Genomic DNA, 16,391 nt, shown 5'->3' with positions numbered 1-16,391 from the left:
GAAGAAGTGGTGAAAGAGGAGTGGAGAGAGGGGGAGGAAGAAGTGGTGAAAGAGGAGTGGAGAGAGGGGGAGGAAGGGGTGAGGGAGGAGTGGAGAGAGGGGGAGGAAGAGGTGAGGGAGGAGTGGAGAGAGGGGGAGGAAGAGGTGAGGGAGGAGTGGAGAGAGGAGGATGAAGAGGTGAGGGAGGAGTGGAGAGAGGGGGAGGAAGAGGTGAGGGAGGAGTGGAGAGAGGGGGAGGAAGAGGTGAGAGAGGAGTGGAGAGAGGGAGACGAGGAGGCCAGGGAGGAGTGGAAAGAGGAGGATCAGGTGAGGGAGGAGCAGTGGGAGGGACGGGAGAGGAACAGGGTGGAGGAGTGGGCTGAGGGAGAAGGGGAGGTCCGCTGTGACGTGGTGGAACAAGACCCGGATGAACAGATATACAATGGAAGACCTGAACCCATTCTGGACCACCACCACCCTCATCACCTCCACCCTCCCCCTCTGCAAGACACCCACGACGATGATGATGAGGAGGAGGAGAGTGAGGACTACTGCCCTAATGAGGAGGAAGATGAGGAAGGGGACGAGGAGGACAGACATGGCAGGTCCTACACCGGAGACTACTATGTACCGGAGGACAATGGGAACTCGGTGCAAGTCTCTCCATACCGCAGCCGGAAGGTGCTGGTGGTGGAGGGGGAGACGGGGGAGGAAGCAGAGGAGGACATTGACCAAATAGTTGCAGAGATCAAGATGAGTATGAGCATGGGGAGTCTCAGCAGCTGCACTGACCAAAGCCCGGAGGAGCTGGCACAGGACCCCGCTCCAAGCGACTACTCTCACCCCAAACCTGACCCAGCCCCTTACCCACCAGCCCACCACCGCCATGACAGCAGGCCCAAGTCCCTGAACCTGCCGTCCATGCATCACAACAACCCAGAGCTGCAGAGGGGGATCAAAGTACATGCACGCTCCCCTGAAGACCGGCAGAGATGGCAACAGGAGCAGGTGAGCTGTTTTTATGACAAAGACTTTAACTGCCCGTGCTTTTAACTGACTCCCCTATACTGACACATTCACAGCAGCATCACTTCAGATGCTTGAGATTGTATGTTTCAGAACAGGCTGATTAATGAGTAATTAGTTGGTAATCTTAAAACAGTGAACTTGGAAGATTCTCACTAATTTTTACTCCCATCAGCTGTCAGTCATTTCAACTCAACTTTATTTAGATAGCATCTTTTCATAGAGACAAACATGCAGTGCTTCGCAATAGAGCAGAGACAGAAAACAACAGAAGTTTGTAAAATAATCTTTAAAAATGATTAAAAACTACTTTCAAATAAAATAAAATCAATACAGCAAAATCTAAAAAAAAATAAATAAACAAGTAAGGGTAGAAAGCAAAATAAAAAATTGGTTTAAGTTAAAAAGATCAGATAAATACAATAAATTAGATCAAAAAATGTTGTTAAAACAATGATTATAATAATGCTGTCCAAGGCTAGAAATAAATGATTCCAAATTAACAGCCAGAATAAAAAAACCTTACATTTAGTGATTACAAAGCTAGATGGTATCTCTATATCACCAACGGTCATGAATCATGAGTTTTATAATTAATTATTTTTCATGCTTTGAAATTTCAAAGTGTTATATTTTATGAAATCCTCTATAAAAAATAACTATTGATGCATATTTTGAGTTTGTTAACTTTAAGTTTTGTTAGAGAATTTATGTATTTATTTATTTTAAACATTTTTTATTGATTTTCACAAAAAAACGATCATTCCTGACGTCAAAAGTCGTTACATTTGTTGATTAAGACAGCCTTAAGTAATATGACAAGCTGAGCTGTTAACATGAGATTAAAAGGGATTCAAGGTCTTTTTAACAGTATCAGCTTTACCACACTGGGTGAAGGCTGATTTATACTTCTGCGTCGCTCCTACACAGCAGGGGCTGACGTGGACATGAGCACCACATACTTGTGCGTCGATGTGTCTGTGACTTGCAGCAAAACTCAGCCGAAACGTTTGAATAGGAAGGCGGGACAGAGAGAATTTATTTTCTAATGCAGATGTTCAATCAGTATTGATCTATATCGGTTTTATACTCTGAGTAGAATAAATACATGTGATATTCTCTTTCATCCTATCCACTGTAAAAAAAAAAAGTATCCATGTCCATAACATATCCTGTCCTCATAATGTGGTGTGGCATTTTACCACAAGTCAGTTTTGCTTCTAGTTCCCAACCTCGTCAAAGTCAGGTACTACAAATCCAAGCTAATATAGAGTTTAGTTCTTCACATCCACGGCTCTGGTGCCAGAAGAACAACAGATTATGTAGCTCTGGGCTGCACTCCAAAGACACAGAGAGAATAAGCAACATTGGCAGGTGTTTTTCACTCAATACCCAAGATGATAATACAAAGGAATCTAAGAAATGCACCTTTAGTCTAATCAAGTGAAATCAGGTGGCTCAGAGTTTCCTGTTAATAGTGTTTTTAAACAGCACTGTATTCACAGTGAAATGCACACAGATGAAATAAAGGGATCATGTCGCTAACAGCATCAATAATGTAACGCTAATCAGAGCATTTGCAGGAAATGTACTGCACATTCAGGTTATTGAAATGCTGTGTGACAGAGACTCCTGCCATCCTGTGTGATTTAAAGAGCTTTGTGGTGAAGATGAGTTACAGATGACATGTTGCTCATCCCTTTCCAGAGATGAGCTGCAGCCTTTCCCCTCCCCCATGTTACCTTGAGATGTCCCCCTCCTCATCTTTCTCTCTCAGACCTGGATGAATGCACACACACAATACAGACACATCAATAGGCTCAAACACACTCAAAGCTCCCCCATCTTCTGGTGGTAAAAGGAGAACAGAGATGGTCTCCTGTGGGCAGCATGCTGATCACACCTGCCCCACAGTGTGCACATGTGCTTCCACACTCACTGTGCAGAAGTGGGTCAGTCAGCACAGATTATATTGGGAGGATACACAGTACACTGCAGATTTGGATGATTCCCAGTCTCGCTAAGATGTTTCGTCCTCTGTTATCAAACGAAACGTTCTCTGTGCAGCACTTCAGCGTGACCTCTGAATGAACCAGGACAACAAAGAATTGAATAAGAGCTTTGCAGCACAGCGTGAAGCCGAGAGATTATGATAAGAGAAGAGTAAGAAAACAGAAGGAGGTCATCCGCTCACATTGTGTTTGTATGCTGGGTTTGAAGAAAGCAGACTTTACTGCACAACATTGTGGTCTTCTTCTAAACCACAATAATCTGTTCCTGTTGGATTATCTGTGATGTATGATCAACAAACAATGGTCAGCCAAATTATTTGGACTACATCTCCCATGATACACTGCAGCTTCTGTCAGATATGTTCCTTCCAGTTTCTTTAGCATGGAACTCAATGAATCAAACTTAATTTATAGAACACCTTTCAGACAAATCAAAAGGAATACAAAATGCTTTATAGTGATTGAAAAAAAAAAAGTACATAATGACTAAATATGAAGAAAAACTGGATTTAGAAGTAGAGACTAATGCACAGCAATTGCAATAAAATGTATATACAGTAAATAAACAATAAAAGGAAATAGTGAAGAAATAAGTAAATAAAAGATCAAATGTTTATAACTAAGGCAATAAAAAAGATAAAGATAAAAAAACAATGAAATGTGTAGTTAGATAATAAAAATTGAAGGAATAAAATACATTTAAAAATAATAGAATAGAATACTAGACCACTTGGAAGTGTACCAGACTCTTTGAGGACACAAAATGAAATAATTCAATTTCTTTTAATGTTGGCAAGGAAGGCTATAATGACAAAGTGGGTGGGAGATGAATAACAGTCCATTATATTGTGGAAATCTCTGATATCTGATGTTGTCACTTTAGAGAAGTTGAGATACTGTATTGGAGGAAGAGCTCATCTTTTTAAGAGAAAATGGGAGAAACCTCTGAATCTTCTAAATATTAAGTGCAATTTATAATGAAGATACTTAAGGGCTTATGGATTGTTCGACTAATGTACAATACAACTGTCCTATGCTGGACTGATGAATGCTAGATGTGACTATTAGACCAACTATGCCAAAAATTATGTTAAGCTGTCCTGAGCTATTGTTTTCAATGTGAAAATCAATAAAAAGAATGTAAATAAATAAATAAATGAATATAAAATGACATTTAAATTATAAATTATATGAAGATCATACATAAAAAGCCAGACTAAATAAATGGGTCTTTAATTTAATTTTAAATGTCTCAATATCTCAAGCTCCTCTCAGGCTGTTCTATCGTTTCAGAGCGTCGTGGCTGAATCAGCGTCACCGAAAGTTTTTGTTCTGCTCTGAGGAACAGCTAAAAGAGAGGAGCCAGAGGATCTGAGAGGCCTTCCTGGTTCACACATTAAATACATATCTGAGATATGGTCTGATGCGAGGCCATACAATCAATCAATCTTTATTTGTATTGCGCCAAATCACAACAAACGTTATCTGAAGACGCCTTTACAAACATAGTAGTTCTAGACCACTCTATGTCAAATTATGAACGGAGACCCAACACCAGCTTAATCCACCATGAGTATTGCACCTCGCAGTATTTAGCGAGTTACAGTGACGAGGAAAACTTCCTTTTAACAGGCAGAAACCTGGAGCAGAACCAGACTCATGTCAGACAGCCATCTGCTGAGACCCAGTTGGGTCTGTAAAGAGGGATAGAGGAGAATAAGAGACAGAGGGAGTGGTGATAGTGATGAGACGAGTAGTAGTACCTGTTGCCGCTGGAGTCCAGCACGTCCGTATCAACTGGAGTCTGGAACGTCCACAGCAGGAGGACGCTGATGGCAGCTCAGAGGAACCTATGAGACAAGGGAGCTCAGGGACTCCAGAAAGGTCTATGGTTAATGGGACAGGTATAGTTAAAGTAAGCGATGAGGGGGTTGGGGGAAGGGGGATGAGATAGGATCCCAGTGCCTTAGAAACTAGTAAAAGAAACAGGCAGCCGATGTAAAGACTCTAAAACAGGCGTAATGTGTGGAAAGGAATCAGAAACCTCTCTAGAGCTTTTGTTAACAGTAGAAAGTTTTGTTCCACTAAGACCAACCACTTCCACAAAATATCTTACTTGATAGATGTATGTCTCATAAGTACATATCTACCTTTCAGATGATCTGACAAGAAGTTCAAGAAGTACAATACTTGGTTAAAAAAAAACATCTTGCCAAATCTGTCCTCTTAGCCCTGATCTTGTGAATGCTGATTATACTAATAGACAAAAACTGATGTGGTGATGATTTATGGAGGGAAAAGTTTATTTATCTTACAGACAAAGGCATGTACAAGGTTTTTCCTGGAGTCACTCTGTGTCCTGTACATGAATGTAACTTGTTAAACATCAATTATTTGCATACCGTCCCAACAAACAGCGACATAAATCTCATCTCTTTAATGGATGTTTGCACGACTGAGTCGGGCAGCATCATGAATACTAATCCGGACTTTATGTTCAGCTCTCTTTTGCAAAGGAGGCCACTAATGTCATGTTTGTTGTAATTAATTTCCATTCCAGATGCAGAACAACAGTATAGACTATTCCTCCATATTTCACTTTTTCATGCTGCACAAAGGAGGAGGAGGTTTTATTGGCTGAAGGATTTCATTTCATCCAGTTATACGATGGAATGTTAATGAGCGGTTGTAGACTGCAAGATGGATATCCAAAGGGATAAATGTAATCCTCCCCCAGAGTGATTATATGCTGGATGTACACTTTACAGGTACATATGCGTGAGATGAGATGAGACAAAAGAAAGAGCTTGCTGGAGGACGAGTCAAAGACACAACTTAGCCATATGCTTGCAGCTTTTTAACCGGAAGACTCAACACACAACTTCTTAAACTTGGGTCCTCGCTTAACTGTAATCCATCAACTTTTCCTGAACCTCTGCAGCCAAAAACAGCCCCAGAAAAAAGAGATGTTTTCAATGTTTTTCTACAACATTTCTCCTTTACTGTTCTGTTTATCCTTATTCTACTCCTTATCTAAACTCACCTGTGCTTCTGTGTTGACCTGCCAGGTGAGCAATGGTGCAGAGCAACCCAGAAAACAACAACGCTCCGACCTCAACGTCCCCCTGGAGAACAACAATGTACCAGAGGTAAGATTGTCTGTCGCAGTGCTTCCTTGATCATCCTCAAGATCTGTTGCAAGGTCATTTCGGCTGTAGATAAAATATGTTTGTTTTTAATGTGTGTGTGTGTGTGTGTGACTGTCTGTGTCTGTGTGTGAGTAAATTAGTAATTGTGTAATTACAATCCCAGCTCGTGTCCTCTGCTTACAGCATCCCGGTAATTGAGCCGCATGTGTGCTTGCTGTTTTTATGAGAGCCATTTTTCACTGAGATGTCTGCAGTGGATGCTTCCTGTGTAGGCTCTAAACCCACGCCTCCCTGTCCTTGGGCAGAGTAAACTTTCTGAATGTGTAGCAAGCAGGTTACAGGAGCCAATAGATCCAGTGGGATGAGTCTTTGAATCTAATGAATCACCTCACTATTCAGAGCTCTCTCCACAGCCATCTCGTCTATAGCTTCTTTTTCATCCGCTCGATGCCACATCCCACAGCAATATCAATGTGTGAAGTGGATGAGTAACACTGTGTACTGTCTCCACGCCTACTTTTGCTGTGCCCTTGAGCAAGGAGCATATATCGAGGTCTGCAGCAATGATTGCATGTGAATAATGTGCGGGGCATTGCTAAAATGTTGTTCAAATATTAGGCTGCTGATCCTCGCTGAAACATAATTTATTTACAGAAATCATATTATTATTTTTGTTAGGTCAGGCCTTAATTTTCTTGATTACAGAAGCAATGTTGCTGGTAATGCAGACAGAAATGTCACAAAAATCATGCCGGTTGCAAATGTGACTCTTCAAACCGCTTTGAAAACATGCCGTGTTGATTTAAAGCTTTGAGGCGCTCACACTGTTTGCAACAGTCTGTTGTCTTGGCAGTTTGTGAAAAACCAACTACCATCCAAAAAGCAGAAGGGCATCATGTTGCCCACGGTGGGAGGGTTGACTTGCGTGTTTGTGCAAGGTCAGAGAGAAATCACAATCTCTGTTACGCAATCCTGGAACCAAAACAATAAAATGCAACCGGCTCTGTCTCAGAAAATCTCAGCGAGGAGACAGAGGTGATTGAACATGATGTGCAGTTAACTTTGATTCTCCTCGTTTATGTTATCTTTTTCTCAGGCTTCACTTCAAGAAAAAACAGCCCCCTTCAAAAAGTGATGTAATAAAAATGAAATACATCAGTTTGCTGATTGATTGCATGAAATCAGACGTTGTTTGAATACAGTATGTCTCGATGAATGCAGCAGATTTCAGCCAAGTGCTCCACTTGACATTTTCAAACAGAATTGATCCTTAAGGTGTTGCATGGTTTCGTTGAGGCTTCATTAACCCGCTTAATTCACTGTGAATCCACTTACAATCATTACCTGTGATTTCCTCCTTTTGTCTTCCAGCCAACAAAGAAGGTTGCATCCTTCCCAAGCTTTGTTGACGGTAAGTTAATCCGTCTGCGCACCTGTTTGGAAATTAAGTGGAATGAATGAAACCACTCCAAATGTTACTCTCCCCTCCCATCTGTCACATCAAAGGCCTGTTATAACGCTTCCCCTGCCACTGGCCACATGATTGGCCTAATAATATGTGAGGGGCTTAGCTGCCTGTCTGCTCCTTCAGATCATGACAGCACATTGTGTCCCTGAGTGGATGGCTGAGAGAGCCCATCTCCATATCACACACGCAGATTAATCCCAGCCCAGCACTGCACCTCCATCAACTCAAAGCCAATGGCCATCTCAGAGCTCCATCCCACCCCAGACCACTATCTCCACCTATCCAGCCCCTGAACTTCATTGCTTGGCTGGAATTCATAGTTTTCAGTCATGTGACCTGGAAGGTATAAAGTGCATCGTAAAATGATAGGTTCCATTGAACGCTCTATGGAGCTGCTGCACAGGCATGTTAATCGTCCATCTCTTCAGAATAAGGCATATTTATATCCCCAGAACTTCACACTGGTGATTTTTACATTTATCTAAACAAGAATCCTTCCCTTTACACCCCCGCCAGGATGAACGTCTATAAAAGTACAGACAGCTGAATGTATTTTGGATCCGGTCGGGTCAGTAATGCTGCCGTTGAGGGGTGTAGGGTGAGAATATCTTCATCATCAGAGCAAAGGTGACTGATATCTTTCATGCAGACGTGTAAATCCGTCTCTCCCTCCCAAAAGTTCACTGTCAAGCTTCAACACTAAATATTAACCTTCTCCTCATCTTACCTTCCAACGCTTTATCACCAGACTGTCAGGATAAAAGTGTCCGGCTTTTGACCCTCCTGTTATGTCACGGGTCAAATTGACCCTTTTTAAAGTAAAAAAAAAAGAAAAAGAAAATTAAGTATTTTTTCACTCTGAAACTTCTTCTGCTTGGCTTAATAGGTGAAATGAACATACACAATGAAAATGGTTGATTTCACATATTTGCAACCCCCAACCCTGCATGTTTATATTATATAGATACTGTCAGTGGGTCAATTTGAGCCAGCAGTCAAAGTGGGGCTAAAAGGGGTCAGAAGTGTCAAATACTAATTCTTTCTTTGCAACTGCATGCACGCACACACACACACACACACACACACACACACACACACACACACACACACACACACACACACACACGCACACACACGCAGACACACACACACAACTTTTTTAACATGAATTTTCATTGAAAACAAGTGAGATATCCTCATTGAACCATGATCTGTGAGAATTAAAGAACACTATTGCACTAAATATTGATTTAAGTGGTTGGTAATGGAGTTAGTAATGAGATTAAGAAAATGTTTATTGGGATTTTTTGGGGATCTGAAACTTTTTGATAATTAAATATGCCCCCGGTCAAATTGACCCAACGAACATAACAGGAGGGTTAAAACAGAAACGTTAATACTAAGCTAGGTGATGTCAACAAGTTACCGCTGGAGTTGTTTACATCGGTCCATGCACACCGACCATGTCAGAACAACATTGACTAAACGTACATGAATTAAAATATTCTTGGTTTACTTCAACTTACCATTAATGAATGTTCGCTCAAAGACTTGTGGACTATGATCCTTGTTTTGTTCCCTCACCAGGGACAGCAGAGTCTCTAATAGAATAAATCCACATCTCCTCCTCTCAGGATTTTCTTTCTCAGATGCTTTTAAGAAGCAGAACCCAGGCTCCTCGTCAGCTTGCTCATATGATTCAACAACAACTGTCAGGCATTTTAAAAAGTTTTAAACACGTAGTTGGCAACAGAGTCCGGTCATTTCCCCATAGCCTGTAGATGTAGGAAATCTTTTTGCCCTCCAGGGGGGCGGTTCCATAAGTGTGTGATGTCACGTGAAAGTATGAAGTTGTCAATACAATACTCTCTCTTACCCTGTTCGTCTAACTGCATTCTGCCTCTCTCCAAGCCCCCCCCCTCTTTTAATCACCTTCCTCACTGCTCCTCTCTCTGGCCCAGTCCCAGGACCCTGTGAGCCAGAAGACCTGATTGATGGAATTATCTTTGCTGCTAACTACCTGGGCTCCACTCAGCTGCTGTCTGAGAGGAACCCCTCCAAGAACATACGCATGATGCAGGCCCAGGAGGCTGTCAGCAGGGTCAAGGTACTCAAAAGCGCACCCACTCTCACCCAGAGACACTGACTCACACATGAAAACACAAACACACATGCACACTGGGTTTAGCTGTGGCCTGAAGGCCTCCTTTCTAAAGCTGCACTTTTCCTTCTTATTCTGTTATTGTTCCCTCTTGAGGAATTTAACAGATTGTTTATCTTAGTTCCAAAAGGTTCATTAGGTCTGATACCGTACATTATAGTCAGACACTTCTTCTTAATAGACAAGTGTGATGTTTTTTTTTTACCTTGACATGTTTTGACGACAAACGTCCTGCAGTCTTCTTCAGACTTCTGTTCTGAGGAGGTGGGTTTTGAGTCGGGACTTGAATGTTGGTCGGTCAGTGGAGTTACGTATCTGTTTGGAGAGAGAGTTCCAGAGGGAGGGGGCAGCAGGTTCGGTGCTTGGTCCTACAGCGTGGGAAGAGGAGGTTTTCATCAGAGGAGCGGAGACCAAGGGGGGGGGGGGTTGTGAGGGTGAAGCAGGTCCGTGAGATAGGGGCAAGGTTATGGAGGGCTTTGTAAGTGAGGAAGAGGAGTTTGTACTTAATGAGTTTGAGGACAGGGGTGATGTGATTGTGGTAAGTCAGTGAGTAAGTGAGCAGACGGGTAGCTGAGTTCTGAATAACTGGAGTTCATTGAGCACTTTGGATGATGAACCATATAACATGCTGTTACGGCCAAATTCCACCAGATCCGTGTCCGGTCTGTCTCTGATCTGTCACAGTACCAGAGGTCATAGGTTTCTATTCTAGTCAATGTGTTAACTTCCACTGGAGCCGGAGCACGACGCATCAAACTCGACAGAACAGATGGAGCAGGACAGGAAGTCAGACACCAAAACAACATGAAAACATCCGGTTAATTTTCAGAATAAAACTCTGTGTTATCACCAGATCGTATTTCACTTAACTACAACAACAAACCGTCATGATGAGCAGAGCCAGGCCTGGAGTCAACTGGTCAGAGGTTTTCAGAGGACCATAAAGACAACATGGGTGAGGAGAGGAAGAGGAGAATCCTTGACTCAGTAATTACTGTGGGAAAACCTTCATCACATGACTCCAGCTGTCCGGCGGTCCTGCTCCGTGCTGCGTTTTGAGAACGCAACTGCTGGGTGTTGACCGACGAGAGAGCATGGAGCTGGACCGCAGCAGATCAGAGACAGACTGGACACGGATCTGGTAGAAGTCCAATGTGACAGTGGTCTATTCTGGAGGTGATGAAATCATAGATCACAGTTTCAGCGGCAGAGAAGGAGAGTAGTGGGCGGAGTGAGGCTATGTTTTTCAGGTGAAAGAATTCTGGAGATGTGGGTGATATGCTGTCCAAAAGTGAGGTTGGGGTCTAAAATGATGCCGAGGTTACGAATATGGGGTGATGGAGACAGAGTGGCATAATTAATAGTGAGGGAGATGTTTTGGGGCCGAGGATGATGATGATGTCCGATTTGTTGCTGTAGCTGAACAAAGTTGTTCCAGGTTGCAGTTTCAGTGAGGCCATCGGTCAGTGTGGTGAGGGTTGCAGATATTATGGATTTCTAAAACTGTTGGACAACAGGCAGCGTGGTCGCCCCGCCGTTTCAGGTAGGACGACCAGACCTCCTTTAAATCAGCTGACAGACAAGTCACGTCACCATGTGCCTCTCATGAAGAAGACTGCAGGAGGTTTGTAGTCAAAACATGTAGAGGTAAAAAAGAAAAACACATTGGTCTAGAAACAAGAACTGCCTTACTATGAGATTGTTTATCTTATTCGACAAAAAATATTCAGGAGCTAAAAGCTAGTTTCCACCACAAAGTCTTTCCAACTAACCAAGAACTTTTAAGGGAACTTGAGGAACTGTACCTGCATTTTGATCAAAATACCAGGGACTGAATTGTAAATTCAGGCTGTTGTTGCAAATGTAGAAACTTCATTCTGAGGAGTTTGCAGGACTACATTTAGCTGATTGGTAAAACACAGAAAGTGAACCTGCTTTAAATTGTTTGAAGCTTCATTCACAAAAAGAAGTACAGCCCATCCCTTGTTTTAATACCAGGGAAAAGGGAGGGACATTTCTTTTCATGTGTTGCATTTGAAAAAAAATATTCTCTCTAGTTGAAGAAAAAGAGGGAAACAGGGAGAGAGCAGTGGTCGACAGATCTTCAAAAGAAAGTGAGGGGAAGCGGGAATGAAAGACCAAAGAGAATGAACAAGACAAACAAAACAAAGTTTAAAGAGAAAAAAAAACGAAAGTCATCATAAAACGCTCTGCAGTTACTTTTGAAGACAGACAGTCTGTGACTTTCATTTCTCGTTCGGTTTATTCCTCACACAAGCCTCCGACATCAAAGGATGGCTGTGTGTTTTTGTCTCCTTGTTTGAATTGTGTTTTTAACAGCGCCCTTATTTTAAGTCTTCTTTGGTCAGATTCATCTTATCTTTATGTTTCCCCAGATGAGGTGGACATACAAAATACATTTTTAGTCCCGGGCTGTTTCTCCTCTGATTGCTTAATGCCAGGAATCACTTGGTTTCTGTAGTAGGGAGTGTCAGGAGAGCATCCAGTTCTCAGCTTTTAGTCATCCTTAATGTCGGCACTCTTTTCAAAGCTGCAACTTAAATGGATTTAATTAAATAGATTTATATGACAAACAAGAAACAACTCCTACAATCATGCCAAGAGGCTTTTTTCTGTAGGGTGCCTTTATATCCATTAAATCAAGCACTTGTTTTAGTTGACAAAACACCCTCTCCTCTGAATATTCTTATTACTTTCTTGCTGTACAGACAAACACTTTGCTTCGAGGTTTGTGTTGGTAGTGTCACAAACTACCCGAGTCATTGGAGGGGCCCAGAGGATATATTTAAATTGTGGTCCTCCTGAAACTTAATTCAGACTCTAAAAGGTGTTGTTGCAAGGTTTTGTTCACATCCCAGGTGACAGCATCCATTTAGTGTTGTTGATTTGCTGTCCCGCCCTTTTAAACAATGTCAGTTCTCTCTCCTCTTCCCAGAGGTGACAGCATGATATTATAGTCTGGTTTGTTCCATATGTGTCCAGCTGCTAATTATGCCTAATAATGCAAATGTTAGATGCTTTTTGTTGTCCATTTCAGACAAACAAGAGGAGGACTATAATTCCAGCATATTGTCTTAATGGCTGACCGTTCAAACTCAATGGTTATTATGAGGTTTTATTCGTTTTCAGTGAGGTCCAGTTTGCTCGTTATGAAATTTACATGGATAATGGGGCTGCCTGTGTCTAAATCAAGGCTTTATGGTCAAAGTGGATTCAGCGTGAGTGCTCTTGTAGGGCAGATAGAAGTTGGCTGGATTGGACTGCAGGGCCGACACTCAGCTGCTGTGATAATGGGACTGCTGGCAGGCGAGCCTTACATTTCTCCTGATGACTCTTGCACCCTGCTGTTCTTTATGTTGCTGTGATGATGATTTTCAGTTGCAGTTTCAGAAGAAGAACTCTGAATTGGAACCAGTGCATTCATATTCATTTGGATTAGCTTGATTGATGTGTTCATCACGGTTACTCCCCCTAAAGTGCTCGTGTCCAACAGCTACTCACCATCTCCATATTTCAGCAGAAGTAAGACTTGAAGATTTTTTTCCTCCGTCTGTTTCGTGGACTAAGACTTGTTTGATCAAAGCAGATTGTTTCGTGACGTGATGACATAATGCAGTGCTGATGTTTTAGAGCACAGTTGCTACCCATACACCAGTCTCTTTTATCTCCCTCCCATGTGAACACAAGGCTTGGCTGTATTTCTAAATATTAAATGACCTCCCGTGCAGTATTCTACTTTTAGAAAGCCGAAGCTTGAGGAAAGTAGAGAAAGAGAGACGGAGGAACTTTCTGTGCTGTAGCAGGGTTTTATTGATTCGTTTCAAAGTGCATAAAATCAGCAAACATGAGAAGAGCATGAAAAGCAAACACACTTCATAGCAGTGAGAGATCTGTTGTGGTGTATTGAAACTGTTTACATGTGTTCATATTAACCTTGTTTTTAACGTTCCTCATGTTTGGTTGCAGAAATGCATGGGCTCAAATTTTGGCTTTTAAAACTTCAGATCGTCCCCCTCTCCCCAAATCCTGTCCTTTCATTTCTCAGGCTGATGCGTCGTTCTTTGACGTCTCTTTAAAATTAGAATTAGTGGTCCTAGAGCTAGAACATGAGTTGCATTGTATATTAATTTGTTGCTTAAAGGACTTGGGCTTACTTGTTATGACTCAAAGTAATTATATATAATTATGCCAGAAATGTAAATGTCAAGATTAGAAGCAGCACGATCATTAAATGAGCAATCTTTGAGCAAATACTGAACAAGAGTTTTAGTATGAACACAAAAAAACACTTGTTTTGAATCCTTAAATTGAGCAATACAGACAACATTTTCTGTTGAAAAAAAGAAAAATGAAGTTTCAGTCTTGCTTGTTGTCTCCTAAATAAAATGAAGTCTTCATCTAAGAGAGTTACTAATTTGTTCATTTGAACCATTTAAAACTGTTGGAGCATATCAAAACAAACCAGACTCAAGATTTGGTTGCAGTTTATCATATCTGGCAGTTTTTCAGACATTGTTTCAAGTGAGTTTTGTTCTGTTATATATCATAACAAATTTGTCATATTAACTTTTCTTCTTTAACACTGTATTTATATTTTATAACAATACCGTAATATTGCCAACAAAGGGCCCTAAATAAGTGGTCATGAATTTGAACAAATTACACAAGATAAAAAATAAATAAATCATAAAAAATAAATAAGTTACATTGAAATTGTTTTTTAAAACCCCAAAAATAAACATAATAAATGAATAGATAAATAAATAAATAAATAGATAAACAAACAAACCAATAAATGAATAACACAAAAACACATTTCAGCTGTGAGGTACTAACAAGTTATATAAAATGCTCGTATTTGATAGAAAGGAGAGCAAGTAAACCCAGGTCAGTTGCAAAATGGGGACAATAATAATAATAGTAATAATATTTTTTTTATTTTATATAATTTAATTTTATTGAGTGTACAGGTCCAAATACATCAGTACATCCTGTGATTCAAATAATTAGTCGTCTTGATTCCAAAGAATAAAAAATAAAATAAAAATAAAAACACAACAAACAAGCAAAAGACAGAAACAAAACAAAGAAATCAAATTTAATTTCATAGATCCTGTGTTGTTCATTCACATTACAGTTATGTTAATTTGATCTCACAGGTAGTGGGTATCCCTTACACCCACTCTGACATGTTTACACTTGTCCACCATACACCTTCACCGACATATAGACTCACACCAACACCAATACCAATACCAACACCAATACCAATACCAATACCAACACCCACCCACACCCACCCACACCCACCCACACACACACACACACACACACACACACACACACACACACACACACACACACACACACACACACACCAACACCAACACCAACACCAACAACAACAACAACACCAACAACAGTAATAATAATCTTATGTATAGAGTGCATTCAATCAAAGTGTTTTACAATTTTAAAAATAGATTCAGATTCAAAGAACAGTGAAACACCATGTGACATACAAAGACACAACACACCATAAGTAGGTGTGTTGTCACGTACATTAAAAGACTGGGAATGGAAGTTTGTCAACGTACTCAATGAATGGTGTCCATAGAACTTCCTTAATCCACTGTATAAAGGAGGGGGACCAGCAGCCTTCCATTTAACAAGGATCAAACTCTGTGCTATCAGTGATGTAAATGCAATCACATTAGATGGTAGGAAGTAATACCCTACTTATAACAATACTATGAAAGGCTCAGGATCTAGGAACCGTGAGTCTTCTGTGAACCCACCAATGTGTTCAAACATTTAGCGCATTAATGACTGAAATGACGTCAAGCCAACCAAATCCTCCAAGTCGCTGCTTTAAACAAAGAGGGATCACATTTTGTAGATATCAGTTTAATATGAAAGGGGGCATCAATCAAAGGGTGTTATAGATCAAATAATGGTGAGAGGGAAAGTGACAGAGCAGATCTGATAGACTTTTAGCCTGTTGGCTGGTTTCACCCCCAAAAGTCCTCTTCCTCCCCGTCTTCATCTGCTTCTCCTCTCTCTCACTCACTCTTTCATGCACAATTTCCCTCCCTGTGAAAAAAGTCTTGTCAGGATGAAACCATGGCAACAGTTGCCTATTCTCTTTTAATGCTTCCTCCTGCTTGGAACGGGTCCATTGAACAAGAAGTCGTCCATTATCTCCTTGATATGTCCCTCGTGGAAAAACGAGTGGCTTTGCTGTACATAAAACCACATTTAATCTTTGACTTTGAAATGGACACAGGCGACTACTTAAAAAGGTGATCCCACGTTCATTAATGTGCCAACACGCTTGTTTGTATTGCTCCAAATTAACCTCAACAAGCACACGCGGGGTACATACAAGCATTTAGGACCTGTAGTGATGAAAGTAGTGTTCCAGGTAACGTGTAGAAAGGCTGTGTAGGTTAATTATGCAGATCTTTTTGGCATGATGTTCACTCTGTTTGATGTAATATTTATAGAGCTTCGTTCGCCCCCTCTCTCCCTCTCCTGCTCACTATCCCCTCCCTGCTCAGCTCCTCATAGATGTT

At 41.1% G+C, this 16,391-nt stretch overlaps 2 protein-coding genes across 2 annotated transcripts in view; both read left to right on the top strand.

Annotated features, from left to right (window-relative positions):
• The window catches only part of LOC117810455 (amyloid-beta A4 precursor protein-binding family A member 2-like), a 53,346-nt gene extending 52,636 nt beyond the window's left edge, over positions 1-710 (top strand). Inside the window, exons 5-6 of the mRNA XM_034680302.1 lie at positions 415-606; positions 654-710. Coding sequence (XP_034536193.1) covers positions 415-606; positions 654-710 — 249 coding nt within the window. The remainder of the gene's footprint in view (positions 1-414; positions 607-653) is intronic.
• The window catches only part of apba2b (amyloid beta (A4) precursor protein-binding, family A, member 2b), a 38,665-nt gene continuing 22,551 nt past the window's right edge, over positions 278-16,391 (top strand). Inside the window, exons 1-4 of the mRNA XM_034680081.1 lie at positions 278-987; positions 6,086-6,166; positions 7,538-7,577; positions 9,596-9,741. Of these exons, the coding sequence (XP_034535972.1) occupies positions 733-987; positions 6,086-6,166; positions 7,538-7,577; positions 9,596-9,741 (522 nt within the window). The 5' untranslated portion in view covers positions 278-732. The remainder of the gene's footprint in view (positions 988-6,085; positions 6,167-7,537; positions 7,578-9,595; positions 9,742-16,391) is intronic.

This window comes from Notolabrus celidotus, chromosome 3, assembly GCF_009762535.1.
Source record: "Notolabrus celidotus isolate fNotCel1 chromosome 3, fNotCel1.pri, whole genome shotgun sequence".
Lineage (NCBI taxonomy): Eukaryota > Metazoa > Chordata > Actinopteri > Labriformes > Labridae > Notolabrus > Notolabrus celidotus.
This window is presented reverse-complemented; position numbering and strand designations above follow the sequence as displayed.